General features: G+C 44.2%; 1 protein-coding gene across 2 annotated transcripts in view; it reads left to right on the top strand.

Moving 5' to 3' along the window:
* Positions 1 to 16624, top strand: part of LOC102866673 (ubiquitin-conjugating enzyme E2 variant 1-like) — a 29727-nt gene extending 13103 nt beyond the window's left edge. Inside the window, exons 2-5 of one of the 2 annotated variants that reach the window (XM_006881630.1) lie at positions 1996 to 2094; positions 4133 to 4281; positions 13718 to 13843; positions 14850 to 16624. In XM_006881630.1, coding sequence (XP_006881692.1) covers positions 4237 to 4281; positions 13718 to 13843; positions 14850 to 14996 — 318 coding nt within the window. In that variant the 5' untranslated portion in view covers positions 1996 to 2094; positions 4133 to 4236 and the 3' untranslated portion in view covers positions 14997 to 16624. Of the gene's footprint in view, positions 1 to 1995; positions 2095 to 4132; positions 4470 to 13717; positions 13844 to 14849 lie in introns of both variants that reach the window. The other variant, XM_006881631.1, reaches the window with a different exon arrangement.
* The last annotated feature ends 744 nt before the right edge of the window (positions 16625 to 17368 follow it).

Genomic DNA, 17368 nt, shown 5'->3' with positions numbered 1-17368 from the left:
ATTTATTGTGATTATTTATAGTGCTGTTGCAGGACCAATGTAATTATTATATAATATTTAGGTATATGTTTGTTTTCATTATTATAATGCTGTTGCAGTGCCAGTGTAATTATTATTATTATTTACATATATGTATCTTCTAACTCTTGCTTGGAATATTTCTAAATTGGCTAATAGATATTAGTCAACCCGTAGTTTTTTTATTTGTTAGGCTGTTTCTCTTACTCACTTTACAGTTTTAATCAAAATGAAATAATCTTATCATAACTTGAATTTGCTGTTTTGCAACTAACAGCAGTGAATTGAGATGTCTGAATGTTGGGATTTCTTATTCAGATCTGCTTGGAAGGTGATCCAGCTCAGAGGATGTGTTGCTCAAGTTTCCATGTGAGATAGCCGTACCGACGTTAGGCCAGCAGCACAGCGTGCTGCGGACGACAGCACCCAAGCTCCCCTCTGACTCTTGAACACTCAGTGCATTATTAAAAAAGCAACTTGAGCAGCACTGCAATCCCAGAGGTGAGCAGTTCAAATCCACCAGATGCTCTGGGGGAGAAGGAAGGACAATCTCCTGTACCAGTCAGATCTTACTTGACGGTACATACACAAATAATAATGAAATTTTTAAAAAGCAACTTGAAATCGGGGTCACACATAAAACAACTGCAGTGTGGTCCTGAAGGGCAGTTGTCTTAAACCATTGTTTATTCCACACGCTAAGCAAGTTGTAGTAACATTTTTTAAATGGTCCACTTGAAATTAGTAGCTGAGGAAATACCGTTATGCGATATTCACCCTCTTGGAGCTCCCTTGATCCTTACTGAGATCAGGTGACCGATGACCACAGTCCTGAAGAAGATGAGGGGCCTAATTTATGAATACTTGGGGGAACAGGATCTTTCAGACAGGGCACAGCAAGTGCAGAGACCCCAGGGGAGGACCTTCTCCAAAGTGTGGCTCACATATTTTTTGTTGAGTACTGTCAAGTTGGATCCAACCTATAGCTGACCCTCCAGCAAATTTCAGAGGCAGTAAATTGCATAGGAGATTGCCAGTCTTCCTCAGAGCAGCTGGAAGACTCGAATTGCATACCTTTCCTTCCTGCCAAATCACCATAATTCCCTCTAGTAATGAATATAGTTCTCTTTTATTATGCAGATAATTTAAGATCTTTGTAAATGTAATTACAGAATGGGGGAATCACCCATAATTCTCGGGCACTAGCAATAGCATCTTGGTCTGTATCCTTTCTAGTTTCATATGCTTCTTAGAAGGTGACTATCTGCAGATGAATACAAGCAGTCCCTGAGTTAGGCATGTCCTACTTCTGTGCAACCCACAGTTGTAAACAGCCCTGTGCAGCCTGTTATATTAAAATATTGAAATATATGCAGTGGTTCATACTAACAAATGAGCATTAGTTTGTGACATGCATCCAAACATTATTACTGTATTATTAAAGATGTTCCAGTGTTCTGGAAGTATTAACTTTTTTATCCATAGCAAGGTACAGTATTGCTGTATACTAAGTAGATACAGAATGCACCTAACTGGCAGATTGACGCTCAAATATGACGGAGAGCCTTTCTCATCCAGGGGTTACTTGGATCTCAGATATTTATGGGCTTCCTGTCGAAATTGTTCTGTATTTTTTGCTATTCTTTTTGGTGCAAATTAGTAAGTTATCAAGAGTTCTGGTGACGCTGGTTAAAATATCCAAATGCACACTCCACAGGAGAATGGTGAGGCTGTCTGCTTTCATAAAGGGTCTTCAGAGGGTGGTTCTTCTCTGTCCAGTAGGCTGTGAGTCAGAAGTGACTGCATATTCATAGCATCATGTTTAATAAATTACTGGTAGTTGCCGCCCTCAGGGTTGCACTAGAGTTTATTTCCCATAGGCAGATCAGTGAGGCTTATTAAAGACTGAGATTTACCTTCTGCTCTAGAAGCCATGAGGTGCCCTTTTTTGCTCCTTGTGTCAGAAACAACCCTCAGTTTTGTGTTTGTTAGAGAAACCATGATCCAGTGTTGCTAAATTATCCAGTTGGCTGTTCTGTGCTTGAGATACCAGTGTTTTCCAAACAAGTCATTCAAGTGTGCTTTTAGGGGTTTATTGTTTGAAGTACCATCTGTGCTGTTACTTAAGTAATGTTTTTCTTCAGTCAATTGATTTTGTCACTTAAATTTATTATTTTGCTGTTGTTGTAAATGGAAAGTTAGTAGAACTTGCCATAAAGAAATTACTCTTAAAATAAGTATATCACTGTAAAAGAATATATATTCACCCGCATACCTCTTAAATCATCTAGCATCCAACTGTCAGCTCCATCCTTCTAGCTGTTGAGAAAAGCCGGGGCCATAGCTGACTGACTCCTTTTTCTCTCTCACTGTCAGCCAAGCTGACAGCAAACCTTGTCAGCTCAGACTTTCAAACTTTCTCTCTAGACTTGTGGCACTTTGCAGTATCTTCGCCGCTGTTATCCTGACCCAAGATAGACTTCTCTTTTGCCTGGATTATTACAGTAGTCTCGTAACTGCTTCCCCCTTGCTCCCTATTCTTCACCCAGCAGATCCTGTTAATAATAAAAAAAGGCAACATGTCACTCCCCTCTTGAAAACTCCGTGGCTTCCTTGTCACTCGGTGACAGCCAGAGTCCTCCAGCTCCCTTCCCATTTCACTCATGTGGTTTTTGTTACACTGGTACCTTTGCTGTTGTTTGACACTCCAGCTAAGGTCCTGCCTTTGCATTTGCTGTTCCCTCTGCCTGGAAAACCTTCCCCCAGAGATGTCTTGGGCCCAATTGTGGTCCCACCTCACTTTTGAAGCCTTTAGTCATGACACTGGATTTCAGTGAGGCTTTCTTTCATCACCTTATTTTAAATAATTTATTCCTCCTCTCCATTCCCCTGTCCCACCCTGCTCCAGAACGCCCTGTTCTGTCATAAGATGTACGTATTTATTTTGTAAATTATATGCCACCTGTTTAGAGGTGGAAGGAAGCTCCATGAGGTCAGAGATTGTTTTGCTCACTGCTTGCTCCCCAGTGCTTAGCAGAGTGCTCACCATACTAGTAGGCACTTGGATTTGTTCTGATTGGATTAAGGGTGGCATGTGTCTCACATTGAACATACTGAGAAACGCTGGAAACTTCTGTAATCTTGAGGCCCTCCGGTGGGACTTCTTCACAGTCAGTGGTCTGTTGATTGCATTTAAGAATATGACCAGGAGGGCTCAGCATTTAAGGCAGAAGGAGCCCAGAATTTGATTCCTGAGTTTCTCTTTTATTCCCCCCAGAGGAAACAGTGGGGATGCCAGCGGACGGGAGAAGCAAGAGAGACAGGCTAGGTGAGGAGGGCCAGCCTGGGAGAGGTGCTGTGGCCCAGAAACAGGAAGGCACCTTCCTCACCTTCCCACGGCCTTGGGCCTGGCTCACCCCCACCTCACCCAGTTCCTAGACTCTTCTTGGGAACATAACCTGTGTGCGCGCGTGCGTGCTTTCACGAGCCACCGCCACGCACTGTGATGTCTGGAAACAAATCAGCCGTCATCTTTTTGAGTTTTTTTCACAAGAGAAAAATGGTGGCTTATAAATGGAAATGCAAACTGTGTTAAGAATATATCCTTGAAGTAAATGTTATCCTCTGTAAGAACCTTCAGCTGACTGTGTTGATCAAACAGCCCAAGTGGGTGGAGAATCTAAGGCAGCTGTTTCTGTTGCCTCTCAGGAACGTGATCCCAGCAAATGAGCAAACCCTTGATAGCAAAGCAAGGCAATACAGCCTCCTCTTCTAAGGCCCTTTGTTACTAGCAGTTGATCTTGGTGGTTTTCATCTCAAGTGGATCCGAATGAATCAACATTTATAAATGTAAATGCTTTAAGTTTGTCAACGCTGTGGGGGCGTGGGATGGGCTGTCTTTCTAAATTTATTGAGCTCTAGTTTAAGTTGTAACCTCCTGTTTACTGGCTGTCTTATTGATAAAATTATTTGTTAGCAGCAAATCTGTACAAGATTCAGCCATTTTTTGCATGTTGGCATCTTTATTCCAGGTAGTAATCATTAGCAGTTAGCTCTCGGCTTACAAGTTCCCCTGGAGTTGCTAGTATCTTGAATTTCTTTCCATTTATTTTAGGAGTAAAAGTCCCTCGCAATTTTCGACTGTTGGAAGAACTGGAAGAAGGCCAGAAAGGAGTAGGAGATGGCACAGTTAGCTGGGGTCTAGAAGATGACGAAGACATGACACTTACAAGATGGACAGGGATGATAATTGGGCCTCCAAGAGTAAGCGTCGAGCTACGGCTATAAATGTCAATGTCTTAAAATTCACTGTGCCTCCTTTTAAAACAATAGTAGCCTTATCACGGAAAAGCTCACCAATGGTATATTTTCTGAAATGTGGCTATTCTTTTTTGACCAGTTTCAGTTTATATATTTGAACCTCCTCTGATGCTGTTTAATCCCTCTAAATGGTAAGCAAAAACCTATTTAGACTCCTAGTGTGAATTTACATGACAATGTAGACAGTGAAGTTTGAGGTAATTGCATTCTCCGATGTAGTTTAGAGCAATCTCTTGGGCTCATCAAGTGACAAGGCTCCAGGCCTAGCCAGCGAGTGGTTCCTGAGGAGTCCCGAAAGCCTTCGCGGGTGGTTGTTTGCCCTCTGCTCCCCAGTCCTGCTATGCAACTGTGTCCTAATTCCTGGGGCCTTTCAGCAAAGGTTTATTTTTGTATTTTTTTAATTTCAGAGTTTCATTCTCTTGCACTAAAGGAACAGCAGGATGGTTATACAATGTTCTCTCTCATTCACTTTTGAAAATCTAAGGTACTTGCAAATACTTAAGAATATTTTTTACCATCGGATTTGTTGTTAATAGATGCTGTTGAGTTGATTCTGATCCATAGCAATCCTCCCACGCACATACGAACACTGCCTGGTTCTGCACCATCCTTTTCAGTGTCGCTGTGTCTAAGCCCATTGCAATTGCTGTGTCAGTGCATTTCATTGAGGGTCTTCCTCTCTTTTCCGACTCTTTCCCTTAGCAAGCATGATGTCCTTCTCCAGGGACTGGTCCCCTGTTACGTACCCAGATAAAGTCCTGCCATTTTTATTTCTAAGGCGCATTCTACCTGCCCTTCTTCCAAAACAGATGTGTTCGTTTGTTTGACAGACAGTGATATGTTCAGTATTCCTTGACAACACTGTAATCCAGTGTTATCAGTTCTATTATCCATCATCTGTCTTTCACATGCATATGAGGTGATAGAAAAATACCATGGCTTGGGACAGACACAGCCTATGACCACCGGATTAGAACAGTAAAATAACCAGTTTCCTAGTGTCAACAAATAAAAGCCCATCTAAAATAGCTTTCCGTGTGTCCTTCACGAGTAATTACTATATATTTTTTTATCATGCTTATTTATGCTTAAGAATTAAACCAAGTGTATTATTCTAATGAGAATATGGGAAATATCATTTGTGTAATATGAAGACAATATTTAGTTGCAGGAGGAAGGGGAATCCCCTTTTCTTTTGTGAAGATGTGGTCACCTACATGATAGATGAGAAAACCCATAAAGTTTCTCGTTGGTCAGATGTACATTTTCAGTTCATCAAAAGCACCTGATAGCTATAGCAGTTTATAATTAGATAATACTTCAAAAGAACGAAAATGAGGCCTATAATTTAGCAGAGAATTATTACCTGTTTGGTCAGCTCTGGTCTGTTAGGCCCAGAGGCCTTTTTAAAGAAGAAGGGGGGGGACGGGGGACCAAACCCAAACCATTGTTATTAAGTCAATTTTGACCTAATTTTTCATCTGGCTTCCAGGCTATAAATCTTTGTCACAGGAAACTGCCTAGCTTTCTCATATAGTACAACGGGTGAACTTGAACCGTTGACCTTTCTGTTTAGCCACTCAATACTGTACCATTGGAGTTCCTTTTCATAACGCTAGCTATCCTTTTTTGGAGGGCATCTAACAGCCCTCAAGGAATGCCACTTCTGTTAGCTACTTCCTTTGTATTGTTACGTTCCACTTTACCAGTAAGGAAACTCAGGCATGGGAAGTGAGTTGCCCAAAGTTGCACAGTTGATAAATGCCAAAGCAAGCTTGTGTGACTCCAGAATGTGTGCTCTTAATCACGTCGCACTTCCTACCTCCTGTCTGTTGGCATTTTTGTTTGTTGCCATTCTTGAATTACCCACAGTGTGAAGTGGTTGATCCTGTGTAGAAGTCAAGAAATGAGTTCTCATTATGTGACACTTGCTTGAGACAAGCAGTCAGAGAATCTGCCCGGACGTCACAGGAGCTTTCCTCTGCTTGATGCTCACATCAGCCTGTTCACTCATTCTCCTCACGACGTGCAGAACGTGCACCCAGCTGAAACATGAAAGCATCATGGGCCTTAATTGTGAAAGCAAGCTCACATTCATATCAGCCATTAACACTCATGCAATGACTGGCTTTGCCATTTGATACTTTTTTCACTTTGTGTGTGTGTGTGTTCTTACAGTTTGATTGTTGTTGTTATAATATGCCCTCAAGTCACCCTGCCCTGTCCTGAGCCAGTCTTACTGATTCTGACACACCTAACCCCATTACCCCGGTTACCATGTCAGTCCATCTTATCCAGGGTCTTCCTTTCTTGCACTGCCCCTCCACCCTCCCAAGCATGATGTCCTACTCCAAGAACTAGTCCTTCTAGGCCATGTGCCCACAATATGTGAGACAGAGCTTCAAAATCCTAGCCTCCAAGGGGAAACTTGGTATCACTCTCTCCAAGACACACCTATTTGTTCTCCTGGCAGCCCATGGTATGTTCAGTACTCTAGCACTACAACTCAAAAGCATCGATTCTTCTTCTGTCACCCTTAGTCATTGTCCAGCTTTCTGATACTGGATCAGGTACACCTTAGTCTGTAGACTGACATTATTGTTCTTTTGCGTTTTAGAGAGTTCCCTGACAGCAGACGTCCGTATTGCAGTTTTCTTTTGATCTCCTAACCATTGGTGGCAAGAGTGTTGATTGTGGATGTGAGCAAGATGAAATTATTAGCAACCTCGATCTCTTCTCCATCCATCATTTTGAATCTTACCGTTTTAGGGGATCATTATTACCCATTTTCACTTTTTCTTGGTTGGATTTTTTTTCTCCCTATGAAAACCAGTATTTTTTGTATCTGCTTAATCCTGCCTAGTCTAGAAATCTTCATGGAAATACAGATTTTTCAAAAATCCATTGATCATGACTTCTGTTGTTTGATTTTATTCTTTTCTCTGTGAGAATGGTTTCAATTCTTTAGGGATGTGAACTGTCTTTCCCACCTTTTTATTCCCCAGAGTGCCTGGGAAAAGTTCAGAACATGGTAGTCTGTCAGTACATCTGCTGAGCAGTTAACTTCTTTTCATATGTAACAAATGGAACTTAATGTGTTACATTCCATCTAAAATAGCTTACACAGAATTTCAAGTCTGGTTTTTCCAGAGAGGACTAACTTAGTAAGTAGTTGTAATATACAGGATATTTTCCAGGTTGTTGTTGTAGTTCTGTACCACCTAGAAAGTTCGAACTCAGCAGTGTCATCTTTACAGTCATTGTCACAGCCACTGTCCAGCTCATTGAGGGTCCACTTCTTCTCTGTTCACCTTCTGTTTTACCAGATATGATGCTTTTCTCCAGGACTAGTCTTTCCTGAGAGCATATCCAAAATATATGTGAGGCAAAATCTCACTCTCCTCCCTTCCTGACTGCGCTTGTTCCAAGACAGGTTGAGTTCTTCTTCTGACAGCCTGTGGGATGTCCAGTCTTCATTCCCAACTCTAATTTAAAGGTATTGGCTCTTTGGGCTTCCTTTTTCATTGCCTAATTTTCATGTGCCTGTGAGGTAATTAAAATCCCATGGCTTCAGGGCCACCTTCTCCAGAAGGGTCCTCTTGAAGGACAGAAGAGCCTGAGTCCCCAGGGGACAAGGAGCCTGGGTTGCCCCCACCCCACTGAGGGGAAGAGCCACTTGCCCCTCACCTCCCAGCCCCCAGGGCTTGTATATAGATTACAGATATATATAAAGGGGAAAGGAGTGGGTGGGGAGGAGTAGTGGGGCTGGAGGCTTCTGCTCCTCCCCATCCCCTGGTCCCCTAACCCTGGCGCTGTTTGTTAAAAAAGAATAATAAAATAATTTTTAAAAATTTAAAAAAATAATAATAATCCCATGGCTTGGATCAAGGACACTTTAGTCCTCAAGGTGACGCTTTGCTTTAGAATACTTTAAAAAGAGGTTTTTTTTGCAGCCCATTTATCCAGTGTAGGGTGTATTTCATTTTCTAACCACTGTTTACATGAGCACTGATTGTGGATCCATGCAAAATGAAAGCTTTGACAATATCAGCCTTTACTCAGTTTATCATGATGTTTCTTACTTAGCTAGTCGTGAGGAGCTTTGTTTTCTTTATGCTGGGGTCTAACTCATAATAAAGGCTACAATCTTCAAGTTTCATCCTTTTGGGCTTCAAGGCTCCTTGTTTTCTGCAGGTAAGGTTCTGAATATTACAGGTTGTTAAAAGAGTCTCCCTCCTATCCTGATACCTCGTTCTTCTTCATATATTCCAGCTTCTTGTCTTGACTGCTTAGCGTACAGATTGAATAACTATGGTGAAAGGATCCAACCCTGAAATAAAACTTTCCTGATTGTAAACCATGCAGTAGACTTTTATGCTGTCAAACAATTGCTTCTTGTTGTATGTCCAAGTTCCACAGGGCACACTGCAGCGCTCTGGGATTTCTGTTCTTCAGGATGTTGTCAGTAATTTATTATGACCCATATAGTCAAATGTATTTGCATAGTTGGTAAAAAAACAGGTAAATATCTTTCTGGTATTTTCCACGTTCAGTCAGGATGCATCTTACGTCAGCAGTGATGTTTTTCATTCTGCTTCCTCCGCTGAATCTAGCTTGAGTAAGTTCCGAGTGTTGGCAGTTTCTTTCTGCTATCTCTAGCATTTTTTCCGTCAACTGCCCGTTCCCCTTCATTGTGTGTTTGATCAATTTCAGATTGCAGAAGTTGGTAAAATTTTCAGTTTCTTCATCTTTGATATGAGTGGTTTTTGTGTAAAATTGGATGATGACGTCTCTTTCATATGGATGTATTGATATTATCCTGTTACTGACAGCATTACTCTTCAGGATACATTACTACATGTTCTTTTTGATGAGGAATAGAATGCCTTTCTTCTTCACTTTGTTATTCCCAGCATAATAGACCATGTGATTATCCAGTTCAGAATGGCCTGGACCAGTCCATTTCTAATCATAAATGCCGAGAATACCAGTCTTCGTGCATCCCATCTCAGTTTTAACAATTTCTAGTTTTCCTAGATTAGCATTTTGTACTTTCCACATTGCGATTCTTAATGAGTTTATCACTGTTCTCATTTTGCATCATGCCATGTTGGCGCGTGAACATTTTGAAAGCTTTGCTGCGTTCAGGTCCTTGGCATTAACTCCACCTGAAGGAGGCACCTCTCTCTCGGTTGTACTTTGAGGCCTTCCAGGCTGAGGGGCTCACCTTCCAATGATGTTAGCAGACAGTGTTCAGCTCTATAATTAATGTTTTCATGGCACAATTTTTTTTTTAAATTTTTTTAAAAAGTAGAAGTCAGTCACTAGACCCTTTTCCCTATTCTCTCTCAATCTGGAAGTGCCACTGAACTCATGGGTGACCCTGCTGGTATTTGAAATATAATCAGTGTTTGTTACTTGAGTTAGAGAGTTTCTTAGAGTTAGAGAGTTGAGTTTCTTAGTATTTGCACTATTGACAGTTCTTGGTTGAAGGGGCAAGAGGGTGGGGCTGTGCAGTGTATTGTAGGATATTCAGCAACATCCCTGCCTCTGTCCACTCATTGGCACTAGCAGTAACACCTGCACCATGGTTTTGTAGCCATGATGTCTGCAGACATTGTCAGCTGCCGCCCCCCCCCCACCCCGGGACAAAGGAGAAGTTGCCCCATTTAAGCACTGTTAATGCCTTGGCTCCCCACAGAGTGGTTTTATATGTGAGTAAAAGCTTCGGTGAGTGTTTATACACATACTTGCCCCAAAGTACTATTTAAAAAACAAAACAAAAACCATAATTATAGAAATGCCCAAAGTAAGAGCAAAGTAATCATTTCCCCAAAGAATGAAAACTGGTAAGTTGATGTGGCATGCTTCCCTTGGCGCTGATGATGTGCACACAAACAGAAGTACATGTGTTTTGTTATTAAAATGAGACCTTCACATACTGTTACATTCCTTTTAAATTCCATTAATAGATGCAGGTGAGCATTTTTCCTTACCTTTCACTAGCTTCAAGGTTGTTGTGAATTCTGTAACTGACACTTGGACACAGGTAGTCCCCGACTTCTGACTTCTAGTCCCTAACTGAGAGTGAACGACACTTAAAACTCTCTGGGTTTTGGGGATTTTTTTTCTTCTTGATGAATCTTTTAGTTAGTAATATGTTTGTATATAATGTTGTGATGTGCATTTGCTGATGTTACTCTTCTCAGATGTTTATGTGTAATATTTCACCCTCAGTGACAAAGATTTGACTGATAAAGATGATGCTAATAAAAGACAATAGTGATGACAACTAAAAGAGATACTCAGCAGATCACAGAACTAACTGGTTAAAGCTGAGTCATCAAAATGAAACCCCCTGTCAGTCGGTGATTGCCAGTGTATTCACACAAAAATTACAAACAGTAGTGTTTATAGATCAAGAAGATCATGTTGTTGTTGTTGTTTTGTGCCGTCGAGTTGCCTGCAACTCATAAGAGACCCTATGTACAACAGCCCTAAACCCTGCTCTGTCCTGTGTCAACCTCACTGTCTCCGACACACCCATCCCGATTACCCCAGTCACTGAATCAACCCTTCTTATCGAGGGTCTTCCTTACTTGTGCTGTCCCTCCACCTTCCCAGGCATGACGACCCTCTCCAAGGACTGGTCCCTCCTTGCAATACGTCCAAAGATCATACAGCCCGTTAACTCCCTCTCACAGCCGGGAGAAAGCAGACTAGGTGCTTGGCAGTGACCTTTAATACTGGAGGTTGGTCAGATAGGCCTGCAGCAGGAACACTGAGGTCACACTGCAACACGTGCTCCCTGTGCGGCTGGCACCCCTGGTGGCGGGAGGCGGTACTGAAGAGGCTTACAGGACCAGCGAGCACGTGGGGAGGAGCAAACTGTCAGGTAGAAGCGAAGGAGTGTGTCCAGGGGCACGGTAGACAAGGGAGTGGACTTTGCTGAGAGTTAAGCTCCCAGGCCACCTCTCTGGGCCCTGCTTTGGGACTCTGTCAACCACATTTTTCCTTTATGTCATGTTTTTAAGCCCCTGAGTTTGTCCCTCTAACAGATGAAATAGCCTTTGTGTACATAAGTGTACACACGTATACACAGGGCTGGAGATACATACCCTTGGAGAAACACCATTGATTTTACATAGTTCTGCGACTTGGTGCCTTTAGGCCTCACCATTTGAAGAGATTACAGACTATCCACTTACAGGAATGTGCCACATTTATTTCTCCAGTCTTTTGCAAGTAGATATTTATAGAGACCTCTCACAGTTTTTGCTGATGTCACGGTCAGTTAAAGCACTGGCTTGTTAACTGAAAGGTGAGCAGTTTGAACCTACCAGGTACTTAACTCACAGGAGCGAGAGGTGGTAGCGGGCTCTGAAGGGGTAGAGCCTTTGGAACCCCACAGGGCGAGTCTGCTCTGTCCTCGAGGATGGCTGTGAGTTGGCATCAGCTGGATGGCACGAGTGAATCTGCTGCAGGGAATCCCGAGAATTGGGCTTGCCAACCTGAGCCAACTGTGGTGCATGTGGTCAGCAGGGCTACCAGATTGCCCGCGCCATACCAGCCTCACCGACAGTGGGAAGTGTGTGTTTCCTGGTCCCATAGCAAATCTCAGGAGGGATGTTCCTCAGAGAGACAGAATGTTCTAGCAACTCTGCCAGGCTCCTTTCCTTTCTTCACGGAAACCTCTGTAGCAGGTCCCTCGAGCACTTGTGAACAGCAGAGAAGAGGAAACCCTGTTCTGGCCCATCACTTGCCTCATTTTTCACTGGGCGCCAGTGGAATTCCTCGAGCTCCTTTTTTAAGAAATCGATCAGAGTGGGGATGTGTTTAAAACTGAGCCTTAGGAGTATTGTAAAGCTCCTAGTGTGTGGAGGCAACGTGTTGTTAATGTGCCTTTGAGGCACTTGCGACTCCCTACTCACCATTTTAACCATTTGACATTACTGCCTTCCTGGATGCAATGCTGTGAAATCTTAGCAACAGCAATAAGCCACCTAACATCCCAGCAGATTAATAAAGGATCTCTCAGAGCCTCTAAAATAAAGATCTCAGAAGACTGGGTGCTTTCGATAATCACCACAGCGCATGTCCCAAAGAAGAGGAATTATGCCTGACTTTTTTTACATGAGAAATTTTATCCCAAAATAATGGAATGTGTCTGCTAGATACACCTGGAGAGGGATGTGGGACCGCACCTGCAGGAGGTGTACACGGTGTGTGTGGAGATGGGTAGAGATTGTGTACTAGGTGCCGAAGACAAATCTGTTGTATTTTCTATAAATCTATACCTGAGTTATATAAATAGTGTCGTTGTTTGTTTCCTCCTTGTTCTGTTTACTGGGTGCATTTTCTTGTTGTTTTCTAAGAAAGTACCTTCATTGCAACCAAGTGTTCATTTTCTAAAAGGATGACGCATAATCAGTACTCATTCATTCAACAAACTTGAGAGTGCTAATTCACTGCCTGCCAGGGTGTTCTGCGAGAAGTCCACTGGCCTTTTCAGAGAGGGTGTATGTCTGTACCTCTCAGAGCTACAGGTTGTGAGGAGCAGCTGGTGGCCAGGCATGTTGGAGGAGCATTAAGGAGTCCAGATGGGCTGAACAGGAAAGGGGCAGAGAAGGAAGGACCAGAAGTCAGGAGGTAAGGGGTTAGGTATTTGCCTTTGGAAAAGGTCAGTGAGATGCTGTGCTGAGAGCAGTCTGTAGGGGGAGCAGGAGAGAAAGAGCAGCTGGTTGAGATGGAGGCCATTGGATGTGTGTGGACTGCCTTCTGGAGGGGAAGCACTGGGACCTTCTCGTGGTTGGAGGTTGGCAGTACGGGCAGAGGAATACAGGTCCACCTCTGGAGTTTGCTTGAAGCAGCTGGATGGATGGCATTGCTGTTACCAGAGGTTGAATGGAAGGAAGCCTGAGTTGAGGTTGGTTTTGTTGGTTTAAGGTCTCTAACGAGGGTAGTAAAGGTTTCCGTGGTTATTTAAAAATCCTAACATATATTCCAGCTTTTTTGGGAGACGGGCCACCGTTTTGTTTTGCTTTTGATGAAATCCTGTGCAATGTCTTCCCATGAATGCCACTAGATGGCACTGTGTATACAGAGCAGTTACTTGTGCTACACTAGACCCAGTGGGAAACCAGTTCACAATTTTCTGTCCTCTCTTTACTCCTCTGAGACCCAGAGTTCACACATGTGCATGAGGGAACTACTAGTTAATGCAAACGTATCATTAACTCATAGAGTTTGTATGATGGGGACAAATGTGCCAGTTCTGCCGTCAGGAATAAATGGGGTTTCAGAAGTTTTACCTGTATGAAGTCTTTGCAGTTGGGAGTTCAGCCTTTGCCTGACATCTCTGTACCTTTTTTTTCTCCAGACAATTTATGAAAACCGGATATACAGCCTTAAAATAGAATGTGGACCTAAATACCCAGAAGCACCCCCCTTTGTAAGATTTGTAACAAAAATTAATATGAATGGAGTTAATAGTTCTAATGGAGTGGTAAGTTGCCTTTTCTGCCCCTCTTGTTCCTTGGGGTTGAAAATTCACTTTGCACTTTTAATGTCAGGGGTACTTTGGGCCTGATTCCACGTTTCTTGGTTATTTGATCAAGTATATCAAACTAAGTACATTAGCAGATTTGGGCTATGGCACTGTTTCCTCATTGTATTTAACCACCATTCAGACAGCACTTAGTCCAGGCAGTACTGCGCTGGGCACCTTTCAGTATGACCACTTCACAGGAAAGATTGTGGGATCTGAGGAGCAGAGCTAAGTAGCATTAACCACCTAACCAGGATCCATTGACATAAGAAGGCAGCGATAAATGTTGCAAAACCGGACAACTTCTTTCTCCCTGTACGGCTGGCCTGGGGCTTTGTGCCTGAGCTCTGCTTGCTCATTCAGAAGGGAGCTCAGCCGGTGGTAGAGGGTGGTCATGCAGCAGCAGCACAGCTGAGCCTCTGTCTTTGAGATATGTAGAAGAGGAAAGAAACTGGGAAGAGCTGAGCCTCATCACAGTGTGACAGGGTGGCTTCCACTGCGATGGGAGCCCAGAGTGTGGCTCAGGCTTGAGGCTGGCTCCGAGAGTGGGGGTTCCAGCTTACCTGGAGGGGGATCAGGACCTGCTTTCCCCCCCCCACTCACGTCCTGCTCATCAGCTGGGCAGGGACTGCAGCCTCAAGGAGCCGGTCATCGTTCTAGAGCCGGACCGAGCTGACTTCAGTCTTAGCATGTCTAGAATTCTAAAGGTGACGTTCCCTTTTCCCAAACAGTGAAGATCTGGGGGACAAATGGGGCAAAACAGGCTGACTGGAGGGTGGACGAGTCCAGGCTTCTGCATGCAGAGGTCAGACGTTAATGGGACAGAGGTCAAGTGTGAAGGGGACAGGTCAGGTGTGAAGGGGCAGAGGCCAGCCTGAGCGGATGTATTGATCTGACTTATTCTGCAGCAGGTGGCCCGGTGCTGTCCGAGAGCTGACTGTTGTCATGTTTGTTTTTCCCGCAGGTGGACCCACGAGCCATCTCCGTGCTAGCAAAGTGGCAGAATTCCTATAGCATCAAAGTAGTTCTGCAGGAGCTTCGGCGCCTAATGATGTCTAAAGAAAATATGAAACTCCCTCAACCGCCGGAAGGACAGTGTTACAGCAATTAATCAGAAAGGAAACCCACAGGCCCTCCCCCTCCCCCGTTCGATGTAAGCAGTCTTCATTTTCCACAGTAGTCAGTTTTCTAGGTATGTCTTGTAGACCTCAGAAGTACTGGAAAGGAAGCTCCCGTTCAAGGGCAATTTCTCTTAAGATCCTGTAAATGATACTAATTTTTTGTTCATTTGAAATACCTGAGTTGTGCTCTAACAAATCATTCTGTCAAGTGTAACCACTGTCCATGTAGTTGAACTCCTGGGATCAAGAAAGTGTATTTAAATCGATTTCCCATCGTAAGTGGTGGGGCACATCTAACTCAACTGTGAAGAGACACGTCACACAATCACCTTGCTGCTGATACATGGCCTGGGGTCTCTGCCTTCTCCCCTTCCCCCTCCCCTGCCTCCAGCCCCTTCTCCCTGCAACAGCCCTCCAGCTCGGGGAGGTTTCTTAGAATAGATGTGAAGGTTTCGGGTCACAGCCTATGGGACTACTGCTGGGTGCATAAGTCTTAAATGGTGCCCCCATTCCAAGCCATCCTTCCCCTCTCCTCCACTCCCACCCCTGGCCGAAGCATAGATTGTAATCCCCTCTGCTCCCCTCTAAAATTGGCCTTTGCTGAGGAATTCAGGGCTTTCCCCACGTCTTCTCTTCCCCCACCGGATCGAGGGGTGCTGCTGCTGCTGCTTTCCTCCTCCCAGAGCCCCTTCCTGCACCGTCACACCCCACACTTCCCGCGACACTTCCTTGCTTTGGCCAGAAGCCATCAGGGAAGGTTGGAAAGAGCCTTTGAGCTCCCTCGTTTTGTTTTCTAACCACACTGATTTCCTCTCCACCAGCCTGGGACACGAACACGGGGCCCTCAGCCCTGCCACCCTCTGCTGTCATCAGCTGATGCGTTGTTTTAGCTCAGGTTTTGATACGGTGGCAAGAACGGTCACCAGGGTTCCTCAGACCTGCCAGCTCTCAAAGTCCTTGGTGGTTAAGCTTGGAGAAAGGCCACATGAAGACACTTGTAAGCACACACGGTCCCTCTGAATGTTTTCTTTTCCTGTAATTGCTTTTGCTTTTAAAAATGGAAGACGTTTTAAACAGACAGGGCTCTCACTCGATCATCCTTGCAATCCATTGGGTCTGGCTTGGAGTCTGACAACTAGAGCAGAGCAGGAACCTGGAAGCCGGCGCGCACGTCGGTTTGGTGCTGCTGCTTACCATCCTCAGCAGGGCGGCAGAAAGAACTCGGTGTGCGCGGCAGGTCCCGAAATTGGCGAGTTTGACCGCCTGGCAAATTGCTGCGTTTTTTCCATCTTTGTGTTCAGGACCACTAAATGCTGAAATGCGGATGCATACCGAAATAAAAGCAATTCATTTGTGTTTTACAAGGGGCTTTTTTTTCCTTCTTTTAATCCAGAATTTCTGTAAAAAGCACCTTTTGAAGCAGCAACTATCAAGTCTGAAAAACAATTGATGTTTCCATTAATTTTTTTTTTCTTTCTGGGGAATACCTTAGTTCCAAGGATTTAGCATCCTGTAAGTAAAGTTTAACATAACAGTATTCCGTGAGCAGGCTTTTTATTGTCAGACCATTGCCTGATTTTAATATAATAAAAAGAAAAAAGTGTGCATTAATATCTAAGAGGCTCTGCTCTCCTTGCTCCTGCGTGTTTGCCCAGGACAGCGTCTGATGTGCTGGGTCCTTCCTCAAGCACTCTTCATCCTCAAGTAGATGTTGGCAGACCTGTTCTGGAAAGAGCCTACATAAGCAAATAGCTGGGCCCAGTGGGCAGCAAGGCCAAGTTCACACTGCCATCTGAGTAGACACGTGGCAAGAGAAATGTGCATAAGTGTTTACCAGAATTCAAAACAATTGAGTACCATTTTTTGGGTAATGTTACAGGTTTTGAACAATGTTGTGTGGTTTGGTTTTTTGCTGTTGTGTGCCATCGAATCGGATCCACCTGGCACAGGAAGAGCTCAGACATAAGTGGGGGCTGCAGTTGGCCTGGGGGCCATGCATGGTTTGCCCTCCCTGTCCTGAAAGATCGTAGTGACAAAGCAGAGCAAATGCCCTGGTGTCAGTGCCCTAGTGGGGCTCTCAGCTGTGTTAGCTGGGCTCAACCTGCCCGAGAGAGGGGCCAGCTTTCTCCAGGTGGGAAGAGGTTAGATTCTAAGATTGGGGCCTGTGGCTGCCATCTGCGGCACTAGAAACCCTTCTGGCTTTTTTATCCAGGATTCTGGTGTCCTGCTCTGGCCCCAGCTGCCCTCCCTCCCCCCGGCAGAGCTTGATGTCCTGGGGCAGGAGCTAGGTGGGGCTCCTCTAATTATTGTCCCCTCAGCCAGCCCTGTTGGAACTGGCTGCAAGGACAGGACCAGGTTTCAA

Source organism: Elephantulus edwardii, unplaced genomic scaffold (genome assembly GCF_000299155.1).
Source record: "Elephantulus edwardii isolate Elephantulus edwardi_28Jun2011 unplaced genomic scaffold, EleEdw1.0 scaffold00015, whole genome shotgun sequence".
NCBI lineage: Eukaryota > Metazoa > Chordata > Mammalia > Macroscelidea > Macroscelididae > Elephantulus > Elephantulus edwardii.
This window is presented reverse-complemented; position numbering and strand designations above follow the sequence as displayed.